The following is a 21,628-nucleotide window of genomic DNA, read 5'->3' on the forward strand; positions in this document are numbered from 1 at the left end:
GAGTGACAAGTGTCTGCGCGTTGCTGCGATAATTGATTTAACTCTATATTTTAAACCCAATTTTAATAGTTTCTAACTACAATACACAATTAACGATATATATATATATATATATATATATATATATATATATATATATATATATATATATATATATATATATATATATAATAAATTTATGATAAACATATAATTATATTCTAATTTTAATAAAACTATTGTAAATTATAAAAAAATGCCTCTCATTAACTTGAAAAAACCCGCTCCAAACTGGAACTACGATACAAAAATTAACGATAAATATATATAATCATAATTGTTATAAAAAATATATATATTTTTTATGAATAAATTTATGATAAAACATATACTCGCATTTTAAATTTTAATAAAACTAAGGTAAATCGTAAAAAAAAAATGTGTTATGACATTTTGATGATGTTATCATGACATCATCAAGGGCACTAAACAATTCAATATCTACTATTAAGATTGACTTACCACATTATCTATACCTTCATGCCAGATCAAATCGAAATAACAAGAAAATGTGATCTATTTATGTAGTACGTGAAACACAAAGAGGAGTTGAAATGATGAAATGTGTTTTAAATTACTCAAGTCAAATGCAAGGTTCTATAGCCCGACTCAATTAAATTAAGTAACGTTTTTTCGCTCGAGATTAACTCGAACTCAAGTAATTGGTTAAGTGCTCGAATTGCTAAAATCCCTAGTCATACCAGCAACAATTAGTCCTCGTTTCTTTTAAGGGATGTCAATGGACATCCAATTTAGCGGATATTCACTGGATCTGTCAGCTTAATGATGTATTTGTATAATTTAAAAGGATGAATAGTGAACATGGATATGCATGTGGATATTAGTGGATCAAATGTACTAAAAATGTAACATCTGTTGATATATCAATTATCACGTGAACTATATATATATATACATACATAAAAAATATAGCAGATGATATATACATATTCATCGAAAGTGTTATCCAAGGTCATTTAGGTGTTTTAGAAACAAACTTATGATACCCTTATTTTGTGATTTTACGTAACCATCAAAACGAGCTAGAAACATGTAATTGATGCTTTTGAAATTTAACAAGCTATATTTTAACTTTTGATTGTACAAGTTAAAAATATAACCTTTGAATGTATAAATTATTAAAAAATCGAGTATAACTTTTGATCATAAAAGGTAGCATATCAATTTTGATCGTATAACAAAGTATAACAGACTAAACGGGTATCGATATAGATGTATATCCGTTTATTTTTATTTATTATTTTTTTTTTGTAAAAAAATGAAAATATATAATGTTAAAAGGACCTATCGTTGAAAGATCAAACAAAAATATATAGAGTATAAATAAAACGGTTTTGTTCACAACTAGAACCCAATCTAACATCCTAACTAGCTTTAGTTGAACTAATAATATGCATTTTATTTTATTTTTCATAAAAATGAAAACTATATAAACGAATTCTTTTTTTGAAAAAAAAAAAAAAAAGCTAACCAGGATACAAGAAACTAACGCTAACTCAAGGAAATAAAATCCGAGTCTAGCCACCACAACAAACTAAACAAGCAAGCCGGGACTGAAAAACTGAAACAATACAGCCGAAACCAAAAAATATACTCCATCACTTTATCCATATCCGATTTGTTGACCCGAACCCGGTTCTGAGGATACTTGATACGTGACTAGATACACCCCCTATCACCTTCTTGTTCGTCAAAACAACGCCATTCCCTCACATCTTATTCTGTCTACGAAAAATTCATCACAATTTTTTCATCTTTATTATATTTGTACACACATATACATCGATACATATATAATCACCAATAACGCTTCAATTCATCTCCAAAAGGTACGCCACATCAACTCCTTAAATACTTGCAAAAGTTAGGGTTTATAATAATCATTTCGCTGTATTATTATTACAATTAATGGAACTGAATTTTACTGCTCACTTTCATCGCAATTGTAATCATTCAATTTCGATTTGTTGTTGTTTTAATCACTGTTCGAGTTAAATAAACAGATTGTTATTTCAAGGTTATTCATATTCATATATAAAGGAAAAATATGGATTTGACTCGATCGTTAGGGTTTGTACCTCACTCATCACACAGTAATCAAACAATAACAAACGACACCGTCTCATTTCAAATCGATTCGAGTCTTCGAAACACTTCACCTCATGTTGTCTCTGGTGTTCCTCTTCAATTGATGGAGCAGCAGACTACTGCTGAATGTAAAAACGTCGATTTGAATGAAATGAATGCTGCAAGTATGGATTTGAATGAAGAGAGTAAAGGTGTAGGTGAAGAAGATGTTGAGGAGTTTCGGATTTTAGGTCACTCCATGTGTTTGAAAAGACAGAGGGATAGTAATAATAATAATAATGTTAATTGTAACAATAATAGTAACTCCGCTACTGCGGATTCGGCTTCTTCAAACAAACGATGTCATGTAGAGCAAAACAGGCAAGGACAAAGCCTTGAATTGCGTAGACAGGCAGTTAGAGCGTGGGGGAATCAGTCTCTTCAGGCTGCTGATCCTGATATATTTGAAATTCTGGAGAAAGAAAAGCTTAGGCAGTATAAAGGGATTGAATTGATAGCTTCAGAGAATTTTGTATGTAAAGCTGTTATGGAAGCTTTGGGTAGTCACGTGACTAATAAGTATTCTGAAGGGATGCCTGGTGCTAGGTACTATACCGGGAATCAATATATTGATGAGATTGAAATTATTTGTTGCCAACGAGCGTTATCTGCGTTTGGTCTTGATTGCGAGAGTTGGGGAGTGAATGTTCAGCCGTATTCGTGTACTTCTGCGAATTTTGCAGTTTATACTGGTTTGTTGCTCCCCGGTGATCGAATTATGGGGTTGGATACTCCTTCTGGTGGGAACACGAGTCATGGGTATTACACGCCTAATGGAAGGAAAGTTTCGGGGGCTTCAATTTTCTTTGAAAGTCTTTCGTACAAGGTTAACCCACAGACGGGGATTATTGATTTCGAGAAGCTTGAGGAAAGAGCCCTTGATTTTCGCCCGAAGATACTTATCTGTGGTGGGAGCTCATATCCTAGGGAATGGGAGTATTCAAAGTTTAGACAGATTGCTGATAAGTGTGGTGCTGTCTTGATGTGTGACATGGCTCAAATTAGTGGTCTTATTGCTGCCAAGGTAAATTCTATATTCTAGTTAATAAATTGTTGCTGTCCGTTTTCCTCATTTCAGTTACCACACATTTTGACTTCTGCAGCGCTCTAAGTTTTATTTTGGCTCAAAGTTATTTGATTTACTTAATGATATACGTCCTAAATCCACATTTGCTTAAAAATAGTAGCTTTTTGTTGTTCTTACCTTTTTTTTCCTTTTCGTCGAAACCTAATGTAAAATTCAGTAGTGTTATTCATTCTGTGTGTTGTATCGTTAAGTAAGCCAATTTTACACGTGCATGTCGAGTTTATAGGTTTATGAGTTGCATACTTGCATCTAAAGGTGCATGGTGATTTTCTTACATTCTGCTTTATCTTTTGACTAGCAATTGGCATTGGTAATACATTCTATTGTCTGTTTACCTACACATTCATATTATACGGTTTAAGCTTGGCTTGTGCAACATTGAGTTTTCTAAAGTACTCCGTATCAATTTGTTCACTAGTTAATTCATGATGGTTTTCTATATCCTCAAAAGAAACTGAATACCAAAATGCATTTGATGAGGCAGTGAGTCCCTTCAAGGGAATAAGCATTTACTATTGAGTAATAAAACAATTATTTTTATTCACATTGCAGCGGCACATATGTTTGTGTAGTGATTTTATTAAGTACGAAAATTGCTATATAGAAAATTTGGACTTACATTTTTTTAATTCCGAGTACTATATATTTTTATGTCATCGTAATTTCTGGTGTTTTACGTTTTACAGGAGTGTGCTAGCCCCTTCGAGTATTGTGACATTGTAACCTCAACTACTCATAAAAGTCTTCGTGGCCCTCGAGGAGGAATAATTTTTTTCAGAAAGGGTCCTAAGCCTAAGAGAAGAGGAATGCTTTTGAATCAAGGTGATGGGTGTGATAAATATGACTTGGAAGAGAAGATAAATTTTGCTGTATGTCCTGCACTTCAAGGTGGCCCACACAATAATCACATTGCTGCACTTGCAATCGCACTGAAGCAATTGGCTACTCCAGAGTACAAGGAATATATGCAACAGGTGAAGAAAAATGCTCAGGCGCTCGCGTCCGCTTTGTTGAGAAGAAACTGCAGGCTGGTTACAGGAGGGACTGACAATCATTTGTTACTTTGGGATCTTAGAAATCTTGGGTTGACTGGTACTAGTTTTATATTTTACTCTGTTTACTTTAAAGAAAAAATTCAATATTGTCATCATTTTTTTAATATGTTAGTATTAGTCACAAAATGATATGAAAATGACCAAGGCATTATAAGTGGTAATGAAAGATCTCTACTCCACCTCTTAAGTAGAGTATGCTTGTTTTATTGATGCTAATATTTTTCTGCTGGGATGTTTGAATACGAGTCTGATGAGGTCTGAAATGATAGAATTCAGATACTGATTTTGAAATTAGATTGCAACTTACTTGACATTGTTAACTCCTAAAAGTTAGATTTGGTGTTCTCGTCTATGAGTATAAATTATTAGGGATCTACAATACGAGTAGTTCAACATTTATAAGACAACAAAAAATGTTGCTGTTTGAATGACATATTGGTTGAACCTAGAGCTCATATAGTGGAAAGCAATTGTGCTTGTATCTCAAAATTCCGTCAGACAAATCCCTTTGTTCTGCTCATATGTCTTGATTTTATGATATCATGCTCACTTTTCATCCATGTTCCCTTTTCTTTTTCTATCTGCGCATTCAGGCCCCAAAAACCAAGGTAGCAAGCATTGTTCTTATGGTTTGCCACCAATAAATCTCTAATACCGTATAATCTGACCAAACACCAGAACAATTAATTTGCCAGTAATATTTTTTGATATCTATCTTGTGTCTTGTGCATGCGTTTTTGTTTTGACGATATTTCAGTATTAATGTGGTTTTTGGAACAACAAACTGCATGATCCCTCTGCACTTATCTGTTGATTATGTCAAACAAAGAATATACCTAGGAACCATATTACCATGTAATTGTTTTGATGATAGAGTGGTAATGTATACAACATGAAACAACCCAATCAGTATATTAGTTAGGGGACGGTTAACATATGCAATGTGTCAACCTATATTGCTACTGTAAAGCGTACATACATCATGGAGGAAACTTAAACACAAACATATTTTTTTTGTATATACTTAGTTATCAGTATTACCATGTGTAAACTCTTAGCTCCCATCACTTATTATACATCCTGCTTATATATGACACATGATTCTCATGTTTCCTCTTCTCTATTTTAGGTAAGAATCTGGAGAAGGTATGTGAGATGTGTCATATTACTGTCAACAAAATTGCCATATTTGATGACAATGGAACGCTCATTCCCGGAGGAGTAAGGATAGGTATGTAATTGATCATTTAACTTCATTAGTTTTATCAAATGTGGCTTTCTCAACTCATTTTTGGGATAAACGGGTCGATTTTGCTGATACTTTGCCTCTATGGTGTCAAATTTAAAGTTATTGGTTTAAATTTGGAATATGTTGTGCATGTCCAACAGTGAGTGGTTCACCAGAAATAAGCCCATGATACCTTTTAACTCTTTCAAAACTTAGATCCTCATTTTAACATCAAACTGCAATAAGAAAATACTATATGGGAAGTGTTTGTGGGTCGACCCAGGTCGCATTAACCTAACCATGTTTAGCTCTATTACCTTTAAGACGATGTTGTGAACACTTCGGGACTCATGACCAATGAATTTATACTTCAGGCACTCCAGCAATGACTTCAAGAGGTTGCCTAGAATCCGATTTTGAGACGATGGCGGATTTTCTATGTCGAGCAGCTCAAATCACTAGTTCAGTGCAGAGGGAACACAGAAAAATGGTAAAGTGTTTCTTGAAAGGACTTGAAAACAACAAAGATATACATGACCTTAAGGCTCAAGTTGAAAACTTTGCAACACAATTCGCAATGCCAGGCCAAGATTTGTAGTAAATATCGTTTAAACCACTCAACGTCTCTATTTTAGACAGTGAGTGATTTTGCTGTCAGTGTGTTAGATGGAAGACGTGAAGACTTCTCTGTACGCGGTCTCGTCCTAAGGTTTTCCATCTATCTTCGTTGCAGATAATACACAAGTTCCTGCATTTTTAGTTAATATTATATTGGAGGTGACCTAAAAAGGAAAAACGAAAGATCGAAGAGTGACAACTGGGTCAGTTATTGATGAATTCTTCTTACTTTGTGATTAAATGGAGATAGCATTTTCATTTGGTATTGTTTTGACTGACTGGTTCCTAATTGTGATATTCAAATAGCTAACTACATAAATAAAAGTTGGGGGAAAAAGGTAAAAAAAAAAAGTCAAGAGTTGGGTATTAATCTTTTCAACTTTCTCACTTACATCAAATTCCGATTCGGGCCCTCTAACTCTTTCCAACTGTGTTTTCAATTCATTGGTTGCATTCCTTGTATTGTATCTCGAAACTCAGCAGGTAAGATACCATTTTGCCCTTCTTCCGTGTCCTTCACTTTAGCAAATTCATTCAAATTTTTGCCGAGACCATAAAACTTGATCCGAAAGCAATGCGTTTTGCATTATAACTAATAGTCTTCTGATCAAATGAGTAAGAAAAACTTGTCTCATTTGAAAATTAAACTAGGGTATCAACCATGATCTTTACGAGATGAACTTGTTTTTTAAATGCATCATGAGGTGGTGGGTCTTTTTTTAAGGTTTAGAATAGAAATTGAGTAAAAGTGGGGAGGTGAGGTTTGAACATGGTGAATAAGGAGGGTAGATAAGTAGAAGTGCAATTATGGATGTTTTTTTTTTTTTTAAAACCTTCCTCTCTTTTTCCCCCACAATCTCCTTAACCCTAATTGGTCCGGCGATGCCACCTGCCTCCGGCATTTCGCAAAAGGTTAGGTCGGCTTCTTTTTCGCTTTTTCCTTCTTTCCTGTAGATTCGTCGTTCACTCGCTCTATTCCGATGACACTTTTTTCTGGTCACCTTATCTTAAAGATTCCAGCTATAGGCTGCGAACGCCGTAGGTTATCTATGTGTGTTTTGCCTGGTGTTTTTAATGGGCGGGGGTTTCTTGTCTCTTTGATCTTTCGAATGTGGTGCCTTTGTCGTCGAGTTTTCTGGTCGCCAGAGGTCTTTGTCGGCAAACGGCAACCCTATCTTGATGACAGTAGGCGGCGACCACCTATTGGTATTTTGCGGTCGTTTGAGTTGTTGGCCTCCTTTTTGGTGTGTTCTTCGGGGTTTTTGCTGACGGTTTAGAGTTCTGACGCTTTTTTTTTCCTGGCGAGATATTTGTATTGTCTTGCTCGGATCTACACTCTATTATGTTTGTTTCATTCAACCATTCATTTTTGACCTTCTTAACTTACCTCCAACCATTTTAGTCACCGGAAAATTACAAGACTTCGCCGGAGTAATCACCGCACACTTTGATGAAGACATTTCATCTATGGATGCCTCATCCAACACCTTGTACATATAAGCATCTAACAAATACTCGTATATAATAAACGCATTAATTTATTTTTCTTGGACACTTAAGAGGAAATATGATTTTAACTAGTTGAAACACTTCTCTTGTTCTTTCACCTTTTTGTCTAAAGCTTCCCTTAGATTATTCCCCTCAATATAGTGCGTGAGCTTTCACTCTTTTCCAATACATCGGTCGTTAGAAATTGCTGTATTTTTCAATATAAATATAAATATTATATAATTAATTATTTATATATAATATATACAGATAAGAGGTTGATGACATTGATGATTGACACTCAAGAGATGACAACGGATTGAATGTGGATCGGGTGAGCCTATATCCAGGGGCGGATCCACCTTGGGGTAACTGTAGCGACCCGACAAAATCGTCATTGACGGCGCCGTTAACTTATGTCCCGTTACGTGGTCATAGTCCCTATATGAGACGCGTTTGACCAAAATTATGTCGCATTCATTTGAAACGTACAAGACTTACAAAGTTTAGTTTACCAAACGGTTCGACAACAAGTTTAAGTTTACAAAAGTTATAAAGTATAAATGAAATAACTTGCGACACAACTAGTTTAAAATCACAGTTGCTATAAATAGCGTAAATATGTATGTAAACATTTGTTTGAATCCAAAGGTGCTATCACTAGCATATGCATGTAAGCTTGACTCCAAGCAAGTAATCAAAATGTATGCATGTATGCTTGACCTCAAGCAAGTATGAGTGTACGCGGAAGCATGTATCAAATAGCCAATCATGAACCTGAGAAACATATAGAAAACTGTCAACGAAAAACGTTGGTGAAATCATAGGTGTATTTGTAAACGTTGTTTTTGAACCACAAGATTTTGTATTTCCATAACGTTGATTATCTAAATCGTTTGCATTCCAAAAGTATGTTCGCGAGCACCCAATTATCAAGACTTAACTGTTTTGCACCCTGTTACGTAGTGTTAGAACCTACACTAAACCCGAAAATATATTTCATCCGCTAACGGTAGCGAACCGTCCGAATGAGGCTCGTCAAGCCCATGTGATCACATAATATAAGTTCTCGCTTACACCCTGCAAGTGTAACTAATGATAATCGAATTGAGGCTTTTTGTTCTAACTCGCTGTGGAATGTTTGTTTCCGTACTTGTGTTCAAAGTATAAAAGTATGTAGTATAAAACTGTATATGTTTCTCATCCCATGATTTAAAAGTATAAAAGTTGTTGAAAGATGGGACTATGATCTCACCTCGAGTGCACGAGTATAAATGTACTTCACAAAGTAAACGTGTGCATGAAAGTTGCTTAGCCTCGACCTAAACAAGTAAGTTGTATCAATTAACCGGTTATGACACAAGGTCGGGCGAAATGTGTTCAATTAGTCATATGGCTCGTTACGACTCGAATATATAGCATGTGAATCACGTTGTCAAGTTTCATGCAAGAATCAAGTATAAAAGCACGTTAGAACGATTGCAAAAGTGTTTGGGTTAAGTTTGACTAAAAGTCAAACTTGGTCAAAGTCAACGAAAAAGTCAACGGGGTCGGTTCGGGTCCCGAACTATTTTTCTGGGGTTTTTAATCATATACAAGCATGTTGGCCAAGTTTCATGTTGATCGGGGGTGCGTAGCATAGTTAGAATTAATCGAAAATGTGTATTTTTGGACAGCAGGGGCCCGGAGCGGCGCTCCAGGACCCTGAGCGGCGCTCAGTATAGCTGTTCAGCAAGTCTGGCAGTTTTTTTGAACACTCAAGCACGAATCCAACTTCAAACGATCATAACTTATGAACCGTAAACATTCAAAACACGTATCTTATATCGTTGGAAAGGTAATTTAACAAGGAATACACTAAACACATTTCATGAATCAAATCCATCATTAACAACAATGAAAACCTCAATAAATGATCGTTAAATGTTCAAAATCGAAGTTTCAAGTTCATAAACCGCATTTCTTGACTCGGGAATCCAATTTACACATACGATACGCAGTTTTGAAGGTAATGAAACATACAATACAACTAAACACTTACTAACAACATTTCATAGCATTCAGTGCGTCAAAAGTTCGTTTTAAAGTTCATCAAACTCTAACCAAAATTATGAATTCAACCATTTTGCAAATGAAGCTTTTCTAAATCAACCAACACATCAAATTGAAGCTAATGATGCTAGTAACACATTTAATACATGAACTTTAACATTTAAACAATATTTAATCACTCAAAACTCAAGATTAAACAAACCCATTTCAAGTTCATGCTAGTTTATGCAAAACAACAAGATCGAGCAAATAAATCATATATTCATGCTAGACACGAGCCATAGACACTAATTAACATCATTTCAAGTCAAAAACATCAAGAACAAGAAATCTAGTGATTTTAGAAAGTTACCCAAAATGGATGAAATTGGTATCAAGTTGTAGAGGGTGAAGAGAGGATTCCAAATATGTAGTCGGATTTGTTGTGAGCTTCCAAGATGTGAAATGGATGATGAATTCTTGTTTGAGTGTTTGAGAGAAAAGGAGGAAGTAAGAAAGAAAGAAAGAGATGAATGAATGAGTGGAGGTGGTGAGGTGGTTGACTAGTCAACTACTAGCCACCTCTTTGGTCAAGTGGCAAAACTAGTCCCTCGATTTCGGATGTGGGTGCGTGAATTAATCAAACGAATATTTTAAATCGCTAGAGTAACCGAGAGATGTTATAATTAAATAACGGAAATATTAAGAACGTTAGTTAACGAAAGACACGAATTTAGATAACAAAAGATATTATCTAAAAAAAAGACGGTGTTAAAATAAATTTAACGAAAAAACGCGGGATGTTACATTACCTACACCTTAAAAGAAATTTCGTCCCGAAATTTAGTTGGAAGTAGTAGTTGTTGTTTCTTCTTCGAAACCTTGCGTTGCAAATTCTACGAATAAGTGAAGGTACTTCCTTGGGCATTTCAACGAACTTGACAGTTGGGATTTTTCGTCGTTTTAGAGTTTGGTTTCACGATTCACAATTTCAACCGGTTCTCCTAGGAAGTGGAGTTTGTCATCGATAGTAAGTTCATCAAAAGAAATAACAAGTTCTTGTTCCGCAAGATACTTCTTTAAGTTTGATTCATAGAATGTAGGATGAACGGAGACTCAAATGGGTTGGAAAATCTAAACGGCTAGCAACGGGTTCAAAACGCCCCAAGATTTTAAATGGATTAATGTATCGCGGATTTAGCTTTCTACGTTTCCCGAAATGGATTACACCTTTTCAAGGTGCGACTTTTAACGTTACGCGGTTACCCACTTGGAATTCGAAAGGTTTACGTCTAACATTTGCATGGCTTTTTTAGCGACTACGGATCGTCTTGGGCCTCTCTTGGAATTGAACGATCTTAACGGTTATTTCATGAATGAGTGCGGGTCCGGTGATTTGCTTGCCGCCTACTTCGGCCCAACGATTTAGAAAACGACAATTGCGGCCATATAAAGTTTCGAGAAGGTGCGGCGTTAATACACGAATGAAAATCATTGTAGTAAGAGAATTTGACTAACGGCAAATACTTTTCTCAAGTAAATTTGAAGTTGATAACACAAATTCGTATTACGGTTTTCAAGTTTTGAATCGTATGTTTGCTCGGTCCGTCGGGTTGTGGTTGATGTGTGGCACTCATGTCTAAACGTGGTCCCGAGGCTTTTTGTAAGGCACTCCAAAAATCTAGAAGTGAAACGAGAATCTCGATCCGAAACGAGGTAGATTTCTTTAAGGTATATTGAATAATTTGTTAGGACTTGAAAACGTTTTTTAGAACAAGTTTCTTATCGGTTTCTGAAAACGTTTGTTAGGACTATTCACCCGCGAGGCGAATACTAGTATAACGTGAAGAGTCTCTCTCTCCATTGAAAATTTAGATAAAGGTTTCCTTATACGGAAGTACGAGTTTAATGCGAGAGAAATTTCCGCCTCGATGTGAGCATAACAAGCATATCGTAGTTCGTCGATAAAACTGCGCGAAGACGAGATAGTATACACGTGTATCATATGTTTGAAGTCGAAAGAATTTATCATTCATTCGGAAGCATATATATGGTTCGACAATGATCGATGATGTGTCCCGGGTATGGTTGTTATCAGTATTCTCGGGGTTGTCGGATGTTCAAACAAAAAAAATGAAGTCATGTACATGGCACATGGTGGTGATTAGGTTGATCGAGTCCAATCACCATCACGAGTCATTAGAACTTTGGTATGACTTACCGTAATATAACCACGTTGATCGAGTGTCGTTATATTACGCTAACTCATACCTCCATTCCCACATCACTCCATAGATTCAAGTTCGTGTAATCGTGAAGATTTAAAATGTACAAAGTATAGCGACATCACTAACGTGACTCGTATTGAATCGAAAGAATTAGTGCAACTCTAAAGAAGCGTTCCCGAGGGAAGTGTATAAATGATTGTTCACGTTAAATGCGGTTCAAGTCAAACAATAATGCGTTTAGGTACGAAATGAGTAACGAATCGTGATAACGAATAGTACGCAACCGTAGTGATAAGTAGTGACGACGATACTCACCTAGAGTAGTGACGGTAGTAACAAGAAGTGGTAGATAATAAGGAACACCGGTGTGACACAGATAGTAAGTTGAGACGGTGGTGAATAACAATCTGGGAGACCGAGTTCCCGAACTAATGTGACTAATGAAGTCGTTGTCATCCTTACGTGTATGAATCTTGAAATTAACGTGGGTTACCAGAAAGTGGCAGAATACCGATTCGTATGATGAAAGTTTGGTACCATTAAGAAGTTTGCCTAAGAATGATTCAAGTATAATGCACAAGTAGTCAAGTAAGTGCTATATATAGCAAAAGTATGTCAGAATGCAATGGCTAACTATCCGGTTGTAGTCTAGATTCACTAATGCTTCCTAACGACTCTGTCAGACACACTAATGCACATCCTAGTTCCCTACAACCAACGCTCTGATACCATCTGTAGCGACCCGACAAAATCGTTATTGACGGCGCCGTTAACTTAGGTCCCGTTACATGGTCATAGTCCCTATATGAGACGAGTTTGACCAAAATTATGTCGCATTCATTTGAAACATACAAGACTTACAAAGTTTAGTTTACCAAACGGTTCGACAACAAGTTTAAGTTTACAAAAGTTATAAAGTATAAATGAAATAACTTGCGACACAATTAGTTTAAAATCACGGTTGCTATAAATAGCGTAAATATGTATGTAAACATTTGTTTGAATCCAAAGGTGCTATTACTAGCGTATGCATTTATGCTTGACTCCAAGCAAGTAATCAAAGTGTATGTATGTATGCTTGACCCCAAGCAAGTATGAGTGTACGCGGAAGCATGTATCAAATAGCCAATCATGAACCTGAGAAACATATAGAAAACTGTCAACGAAAAACGTTGGTGAAATCATAGGTGTATTTGTAAACGTTGTTTTTGAACCACAAGATTTTGTATTTCCATAACGTTGATTATCTAAATCGTTTGCATTCCAAAAGTATGTTCGCGAGCACCCAATTATCAAGACTTAACTGTTTTTCACTGTGACGCCCCGTACAAAACCATCGTGTACGATTCGTCAACAACAGGATCTTTAAACAGTCAAGTACTACATGCTATTTGAAAACCAGTTTTGCATTCATAAAAAGATAGCGTTTACAAAAGATAACGTGACACAAAGGTCGTTACAAAGTCATTATTTGAAAATAACATAAACTACGAATGCAAAAGAAAAGTTCCATGATTGAGACATCTCTAAGATTATGCAGCGGGATTCTAGTACAGTAGGTCCTTAATAGCAAGTCTAAACACCAAGACAGCAAGTCTAAACAGCGGAAGCAACAAACCTCTAAGCACCTGAGAAAACATGCTTAAAAACGTCAACAATAATGTTGGTGAGCTATAGTTTAAGTTGTAACAGTAATGTAAGGTACGCCAAGAGATTTCAGTGTTCCAAAACAGTATGAAAAGTATATGTTTAACCGTGGGCACTTGGTAACTAACTTAACGTTTATAACCCCCTAAAAGTATACTTGGTGAGTGCGTATGTTTACGAAGTATTAAACACCTGTTAAATGTTAGCGCAAATAGCCCGAGTGGGGATGTCAAACCCTATGGATCCATATCTAAGATTCGAGTTCACCGGTTCAAAAACCAATGACTAAACGTTACCGAGCTAAGGGGAAAGTTTATGCCGTTGTATAACCCACACATATATGTAAAGTTTAAGTACTCGTGCCTAGTATGTAAAACGTAAAAAAAGCGCATGCATTCTCAGTCCCAAAATAGTTAAAGTAAAAAGGGATGCTATAACTCACAGTGATAAGAGCGGTAAAGTCGATAATGAAAGTATGCAAGTAGTAAGTTGGTCCGAAAGGTCGTCAACCTAAGTCAAAGGTTGCTAGGTCAGTATGTTATCCTCATAAGTTCTAATAGTGCATAAAATAAGTTTAAGTGTCATCATCATCATCGTTCATCATCATAAAAGCTAAGTAAGTTTGACAAGAATAGAGATCGAAACAATAGGCTGACTTCGGTCAGATACTACGACCTCTACGTAAATCTAAAAGACACGTAGTCAGTGGCTATGGCTCCGTATATGAGTCCCCTAGTTGTTGACCAATTTCCAGTACCAAAATCGTCTTCGTTTGACCGTGGTGACGGTTGAGTAGGTCAGAAATTTCAGCACAACGTTAATAGGGTGTAATGACTTTCGGAAGGCCATAAATCCTAAACCATAACTCGGATTAAGACGAGGTCTAAACCGAAAATCATCTAATCGAACCGAACTAACTGAAAATTAACTTTCCAGTAGCCCAGGTTATCTGATCAGATCCCGAAAACAATAAGCAAGGTGCTCCGGTGGGGTTCTTAGTGCTTGATGCTTATCACGATTCTCATCCTTGATGCATGTAGCTTCAAGTGTACAACTCGTTGATGGGTTAGCATCACCTTGACCAAGATTCTACCATAAACACACAATATGTTAAGACCAAGTAAGAACACAACTCATTTAAGAGTCTTAGATGGATGATGAACCAAGGTTACATCAAATCCTTAGTCTTAACACAATTACAAGTTACATTTACTACTAAAGCTACAAACTTTACTTCAATCAAGAAAGCATGAACATAATATAAGTCAAATGAAGTGATGGAACCCTAAACTAGAGAGCTTGGATCCCTTTCACACAAGTTATAAGGTCACAAAGCTAGAAAGCTTGAACCTTTAGCGTTCTTGAAGAACTTGAAGCATAAAGCTTAGATCTTTAAGTTACATGAAGACCATAAACACAAGTTTTGATCTTTATAACAAAATAATGAGATCATAAGTTAGAAAACTTAGATCCATCAAAAGATATGAAGATTCAAGCTAGAAAGCTTGCATCTTGGTTGTTCTTGAAGATCTTGAAGCATAAAGCTTGGATCTTTAAGTTACATGAAGATTACAAACACAAGTTTGAATCTTTATAACAAAATAACAAGATGTAAAGTTAAAAAATATAGATCTACAAAGAGGGTGAAGATTCAAAGCTAGAAAGCTTGAATCTTCCATGTTCTTGAAATATTCAAATCCATGTTTGAATCTACAAAATGTAATCAAGATCAAAAGCTAAAAAGCTAGACCAATGATGATGATGAAGATGAATTCGTGATGATGAGAAGGAGAAGGAGAAGAGAAATTCAAAATACTTACACTTTTAGAGAGAGAAAGGCTAGAGAGAGAATTAGAGAGTGAGTGTGTGTGAATTACAAATGAAAGCAAGTGTAAAATGGATGGAATTAGGCTAATATTTATAGGTGAATGGGGTGAGGGGAGGGGTGAGTTGGACTTGGGAGTTGGTGGGGGACAAGGGGGACACCTTTTTGCTTTTTGGTTAATGGTTGTCTAAAGTTGGTGCTTATGTTAGGATCCCATGCAACATTAAGGATAATACTTGACAAAAATGCTAGCATGTTCCCTTTAATAATTGGGCATTTGTCTTACATATTAATGGGTCACTAGCTATTAATAATAGGGCTAATTAAATAGTCCACTAACTAGTGTAGGGTGGGCTAAGGCCCAACAAGGTAGAAAGTCCAACAAGACTAACTAGTAAGCATAAGTAAATTACTACGCGTAATTATACATCCAAAAACCCAAGTAATTATTATTATAAAATAATAATTAAGATTTCGTAGTCATAATATTCCGATTACGACAAAAGTTAAACGTGTACGCAGTACGCAGTTTGTTCGTAACGTCAAGTGACACTAACGGTCATAAAGGCTTCCGGTGATCAAGTTAAGCATCCTACGTACTTAAAGGCACGTTTTAACACATAAATGAAAGTAAGCCATGTGTATAAAGATTTCAGAGTATAAGATAGCACAGTACGCACAAATACGCAGTTTCACAAAAACACAAGGCACAAAAGCAAGTCGAAAAAGTCGGGTCGTTACATTACCCACCTGTTAATGGAAATTTCGTCCCGTAATTTGAGGAGTGACTAAAAATGGTACCGTATTTAAATAAGAAGTAGCGTATCAAGGTTCCAAAAGATTCGTGGGCACAAAAGTGAGCTATTTTGTAACGACCCTGATTTTCCGATCGTTTTATACTTATGAGATTAATATTTACATAAAATAAACCTTACCAGCATGATAAGCAATCCAAACTGTTGAGACTTATGTTTTTGAAAAGAGTTTCACACAACGTTTGACCGTCCAATTTGACCGATGATATCATGAACTATATAACACACGATAATTATACGATTATGTATATGTACATATCTATACATATTTAACATGATTTAAGGATGGTTTAACATTTCATTGTGAACTAACAACAATGAGTTATAAGTATACTTTGAGACCACAAACTTAAGTTTTCAAAACGATAACTATATGTAACGTTCTTTGACATATATACTTACAATCTATAATGTGTTGGTGATCTATGTCACCAATATGATTTAAGTGTAATGAGATTAATTTGTAACCAAAATAATCTTGATAAATATCGAACAAGTTTGGGGAAGTGTGGAGTGCACACTTGTTTGAACTTATCTTGATTATGACGGGGGTTCGGGGGCAGCGCCCCCGATAAGCGGGGTCTAAGGGGTGGCAACCCCTGGCGGGGTCCAAGGGGCAGAGCCCCTGGCTGGGGTCGAGCTGCCATGGCTGGGATGGTATTACCATGGATTTCATCACAAAGTTACCTAAGACTGCCTGGGGTTATGACACCATTTGGGTAATAGTTGATCGTCTCACCAAATCTGCACATTTCTTGCCTATAAAGGAAACAGATAGAATGGAGAAACTATTACGATTATACATAAAGGAAATTTTTTCAATGCATGGAATACCTATTTCCATTATATCCGATCGTGATAGTAGATTTACATCAAAGTTTTGGCAATCACTACAGGAGGCCCTGGGAACCCGTTTGGATATGAACACTGCATATCATCCGCAAACTGACGGGCAGAGTGAAAGAACAATTTAGACTCTTGAAGACATGCTCAGGGCATGTGTGATCGATTTTGGAAATGGATGGGATAAATATCTACCATTAGCAGAATTCTCGTATAATAATAGTTATCATGCGAGCATTAAAGCTGCACCATTCGAAGCACTGTATGGAAGGAAGTGTAGATCCCCTATCTGTTGGAATGAAGTAGGAGATCGACAATTAACTGGTCCCGAGATCATCCATGAAACTACTGAGAAGATAGTGCAAATCAAGGAGAGATTGAAAACAGCCCGTAGTCGCCAAAAGAGCTACGCCGATGTCCGAAGGAAACCATTAGAGTTTCAGATCGGTGTCATGGTTATGCTAAAGGTGTCACCTTGGAAAGGTGTAATACGTTTTGGAAAAAGGGGTAAACTGAACCCAAGGTATGTAGGCCCGTTCAAGATCATCGAACGCATCGGACCGGTAGCTTATCGACTCGAGTTACCACAACAACTCGCCGGGGTACATAATTCATTTCACGTTTCAAACCTCAAGAAATGTCTTGCAAAGGAAGATCTCACCATTCCTCTTGAAGAAATCCAAGTCGACGAGAAACTACAATTCATAGAAGAACCAGTCGAAATCATGGACCGTGAAGTTAAACAACTCAAGCAGAGCAACATACCAATTGTCAAGGTTCGTTGGAATGCTCGAAGGGGTCCCGAGTTTACTTGGGAATGAGAGGATCAGATGAAACAAAAGTATCCACATTTGTTTCCCGACAACGCAAAATAGGTACAACTTTAAAATTTCGGGACGAAATTTATTTAACGGGTAGGTACTGTAACGACCCGGATTTTCCTATCGTTTTATACTTATGAGATTAATATTTACATAAAATAAACCTTACCAACATGATAAGCAATCCAAACTGTTGAGACTTATGTTTTTGAAAAGAGTTTCACACAACGTTTGACCGTCCAATTTGACCGATGATATCACGAACTATATAACACACGATAATTATGCGATTATGTATATGTACATATCTATACATATTTAACATGATGTAAGGATGGTTTAACATTTCATTGTGAACTAACAACAATGAGTTATAAGTATACTTTGAGACCACAAACTTAAGTTTTCAAAACGATAACTATATGTAACGTTCTTTGACATATATACTTACAATCTATAATGTGTTGGTGATCTATGTCACCAATATGATTTAAGTGTAATGGGATTAATTTGTAACCAAAATAATCTTGATAAATATCGAACAAGTTTGGGGAAGTGTGGAGTGCACACTTGTTTGAACTTATCTTGATTATGATGGGGGTTCGGGGGCAGCGCCCCCGATAAGCGGGGTCCAAGGGGTGGCAACTCCTGGCGGGGTCCAAGGGGCAGAGCCCCTGGCTGGGGTCGAGCTGCCAGGTCAGCTTGGAAATTTTTTTTTGGGCTAACATTGCTTTATTAAAAATGTCTTAAAATTTTATTTTGGCCCGGTTTGACCCAAAAATAAAAGCCCAGTTTTTGAGCCTCTTTTACAGTTATAAACCCGTCCATATTTGAATTCTTGTTCTGATTCCTCAAAATTTCTACAAGTATATCTAGGGTATATGTAATCGTATCATACCCAGCTTCTATACGTATTTACTATTGGTATATACCAACAATAAACTTCAATGATCAGCTACTAGACATGATGTTACATGTGGGAACCAGCCATTTAACCTCATGTGTGACTTTTGTGCAAGAAAACAAACTAAATCTCCTATATATCCATCCCATAATCATGCTATTTTGCACACACACACATACAATTTCATTTCCAATTTTCTTTCAAGTTAATTCACTCCCTAATCTCTCTTCATTTACCTACTCAAGAACGTATCAATATAGTCATCCGATTTCAAGGAGATTACTTCAAATCTTTCAATTCCACTCCACCACTCTTTTGATTCCAAGATTTTTCTTACCTTTTCCAGTAGCTTTGTCCAAGTAACTTGAGGTAGTAACCTTATTCATAACCTTATTCGATTCATATTTATATAGCTATCTTATTTTGTGTTGTAAAATTTTAACAACAAGAACATAGTTTGAGTGATTTCAAACTTGTTCGCAAACTAAATAGATCCTTCTAATTTAATTTTTAAAAACACTTCAAGACCTGTAATATATCATATTATGACAAAATCGGATTAATCATATCTTGGCTAATTAACATAATATTTAATATATATTTACTTATGATTTGATTTTATATATTTCAGGACCACCCGTAAACAACACGAGAAGATTAATCATAAGACCTCATGATTGTACGCAACACATCATTTGACAACACGGTACTTTATGTACGCAACATGTCACTTGACAACATGGTACCATGGGTCGAGATTAATTCTGATCAATACGAATACGATGGGGTCTTTAATTATTTTATTTAAGCAACTAATTGTGGACCACTAACATCGGACTGCTAACTACGGACTAAGAAAATATTAAAAGTATTAAAAGTATGTATATATATATATATATATATATATATATATATATATATATATATATATATATATATATATATATATATATATATATATATAACGATTACTTGAAAAGAAAATATGTTGATATATTATATATATGGTTAGGTTTGTGATATCAATCGGAGACCAAGTCGTGTTTATTACCTTCAAGGCAAAAGTGAGTATATAGTCCCACTTTTAAACTCTAAATATTTCGGGATGAGAATACATGCATTTTATGATTTACGTTATGGACACAAGTGATTAAAAATATATATTCTACGTTGAATTGTACCACTGGCATACTTCCCTGTAGCTTGGTAACTATTATTTACATGAGGTATTGTAAACGCGAATCCTGTTGATAGATCTATCGGGCCGGACAACCCCAACCGGACTGGACGACCAGTATTCAACGGTTGCACAGTACTTCGTTTCGGTGACTACACTTGGTACGGTGTAGTAAGATTTCATAATAAAGGGAATATGCGACGTTGATTAAATGTTAAGTATGGTTATCAAGTGCTCAACAACTTAGAATATTTTTATTAAAACGTTTATATATGAAATCTTGTGGTCTATATTTATAACGCTGCCGGCATTAAACCTATATCTCACCAACTTTATGTTGACGTTTTAAGCATGTTTATTCTCAGGTGATAACTAAAAGCTTCCGCTGCAACATGTTGAATTTAAGCAAGATCTTGAGTATGCATATTTGTGTCAAAAATAAAACTGCATATCGGAGGATTTGTAATGTAAAATATGTTGGAGGTCGTATTGTTATTATCACATGTAAAGTTTGTAAGTCTAAGATTATCGCTAAACGATAATCATTATTAAGTTGTTTAAACCTTGTATTTGTAATAAAAGCTATGGTTTGTATTGTAAAAACAAATGCAGTTTTTGAAGAATGTCGCATATAGAGGTCAATACCTCGCGATGAAATCATATGTTATTGTATTCGTCCTTATGGTTAGGTCGGGTTATGACATATTTACCTTGAAAGGTACTCGGGCGTATAAAAGTAAGAATATGTATATGCTATTAATTAAGTCTCTTGTCCTAAGAGATCAACAAATTGATTTCGTTTGTTATCATGAATATGTCATCCGAATATATACCCACAAAAGGAAATATGATGTTTTTAGCCTTACAGGCATCTTCAGTAAGCTGGATGCGTAAAATGCATCATGAATGTTACCAAACTCATCTAAAACATTGAACGCTTATGTCGCAATACAAAGTTGACAGGTAGAATGGAAAACATGGTGATCTTAACCATGCGATTTGATGTTTGGATAGTGTTAGCCACGGATTTTACTAACCCCTTAATTTCGGAAGGAGACCATAGGTATAAAGAACCCGATATTTAAGAAACGCTTGTTTGATTTAATGAATTGAAATTTTTGCCAAAAGTGACAAATCAGACTTACATGCAATGCCAGCCATAATTATTTATAGTGTCTTCAGGGTGGTCTGAACGAACAATGAAAGATATCACCCAGTTTTCCATGATGCATGTGATCTTATCCTTGAATGGAATGAAAGCACAGTTCCATAATGTAACTTTATCCTTTCAGTTACATGTTGAAGTTAGGGTTAACATCGACTAGAACAACATATAGTTGCAACCAACGAAGGAAGGAATGTGTAGAGTAACCATATCCGTGTTACAGACGTTTTAAACAGTCCCTTCCAAGAGGATAACAAGATTCTTAGATTTCTAAAGTAATCTATATTACATTTCCGAAAGAAAATCGCACGTAAGGTGTGATCTTTAAACGAGAGTGAACTCTTCGAGCGGGTTGTTCTGAATTTATCCTTATACATAAGAGGATGCACGGATGAGAAGATACGTGGACCCTTGGTCGTAAAGAACGGTTTACTCTAAGTGAAAAGAATCTCAAAAATGATTCCTTGTACCTCAACCTACTGATTCATAGAGATGATGTTTACGAGGGT

At 35.8% G+C, this 21,628-nt stretch overlaps 1 protein-coding gene across 2 annotated transcripts; it reads left to right on the forward strand.

Annotated features, from left to right (window-relative positions):
* Positions 1 to 1,763: 1,763 nt before the first annotated feature.
* On the forward strand, positions 1,764 to 6,533 carry LOC139885753 (serine hydroxymethyltransferase 7-like). Of its 2 annotated transcripts, XM_071869511.1 has the most exons (5): positions 1,764 to 1,889; positions 2,064 to 3,211; positions 3,961 to 4,366; positions 5,459 to 5,560; positions 5,932 to 6,533. In XM_071869511.1, exons 2-5 carry the CDS (start codon positions 2,108 to 2,110, stop codon positions 6,153 to 6,155), a joined length of 1,836 nt encoding a protein of 611 aa, XP_071725612.1. In that variant the 5' UTR covers positions 1,764 to 1,889; positions 2,064 to 2,107; the 3' UTR covers positions 6,156 to 6,533. The 2 variants fall into 2 exon arrangements, with proteins under 2 accessions (XP_071725612.1, XP_071725611.1); XM_071869510.1 differs by lacking the exon at positions 1,764 to 1,889 and having other exon boundaries at positions 1,959 to 3,211.
* The last annotated feature ends 15,095 nt before the right edge of the window (positions 6,534 to 21,628 follow it).

Source organism: Rutidosis leptorrhynchoides, chromosome 1 (assembly GCF_046630445.1).
Source record: "Rutidosis leptorrhynchoides isolate AG116_Rl617_1_P2 chromosome 1, CSIRO_AGI_Rlap_v1, whole genome shotgun sequence".
In the NCBI taxonomy this organism is placed as follows: Eukaryota; Viridiplantae; Streptophyta; class Magnoliopsida; order Asterales; family Asteraceae; genus Rutidosis; species Rutidosis leptorrhynchoides.

What these genes read in the sequence shown, in the direction of transcription:
- LOC139885753 (XM_071869511.1), top strand. Translation starts at nt 2,108, where the DNA reads ATGGATTTGACTCGATCGTTAGGGTTTGTACCTCACTCATCACACAGT. An exon ending in GTGGTCTTATTGCTGCCAAG is followed by an intron (nt 3,212 to 3,960) that starts GTAAATTCTATA and finishes TACGTTTTACAG; the next exon opens with GAGTGTGCTAGCCCCTTCGA. An exon ending in TAGAAATCTTGGGTTGACTG is followed by an intron (nt 4,367 to 5,458) that starts GTACTAGTTTTA and finishes TCTCTATTTTAG; the next exon opens with GTAAGAATCTGGAGAAGGTA.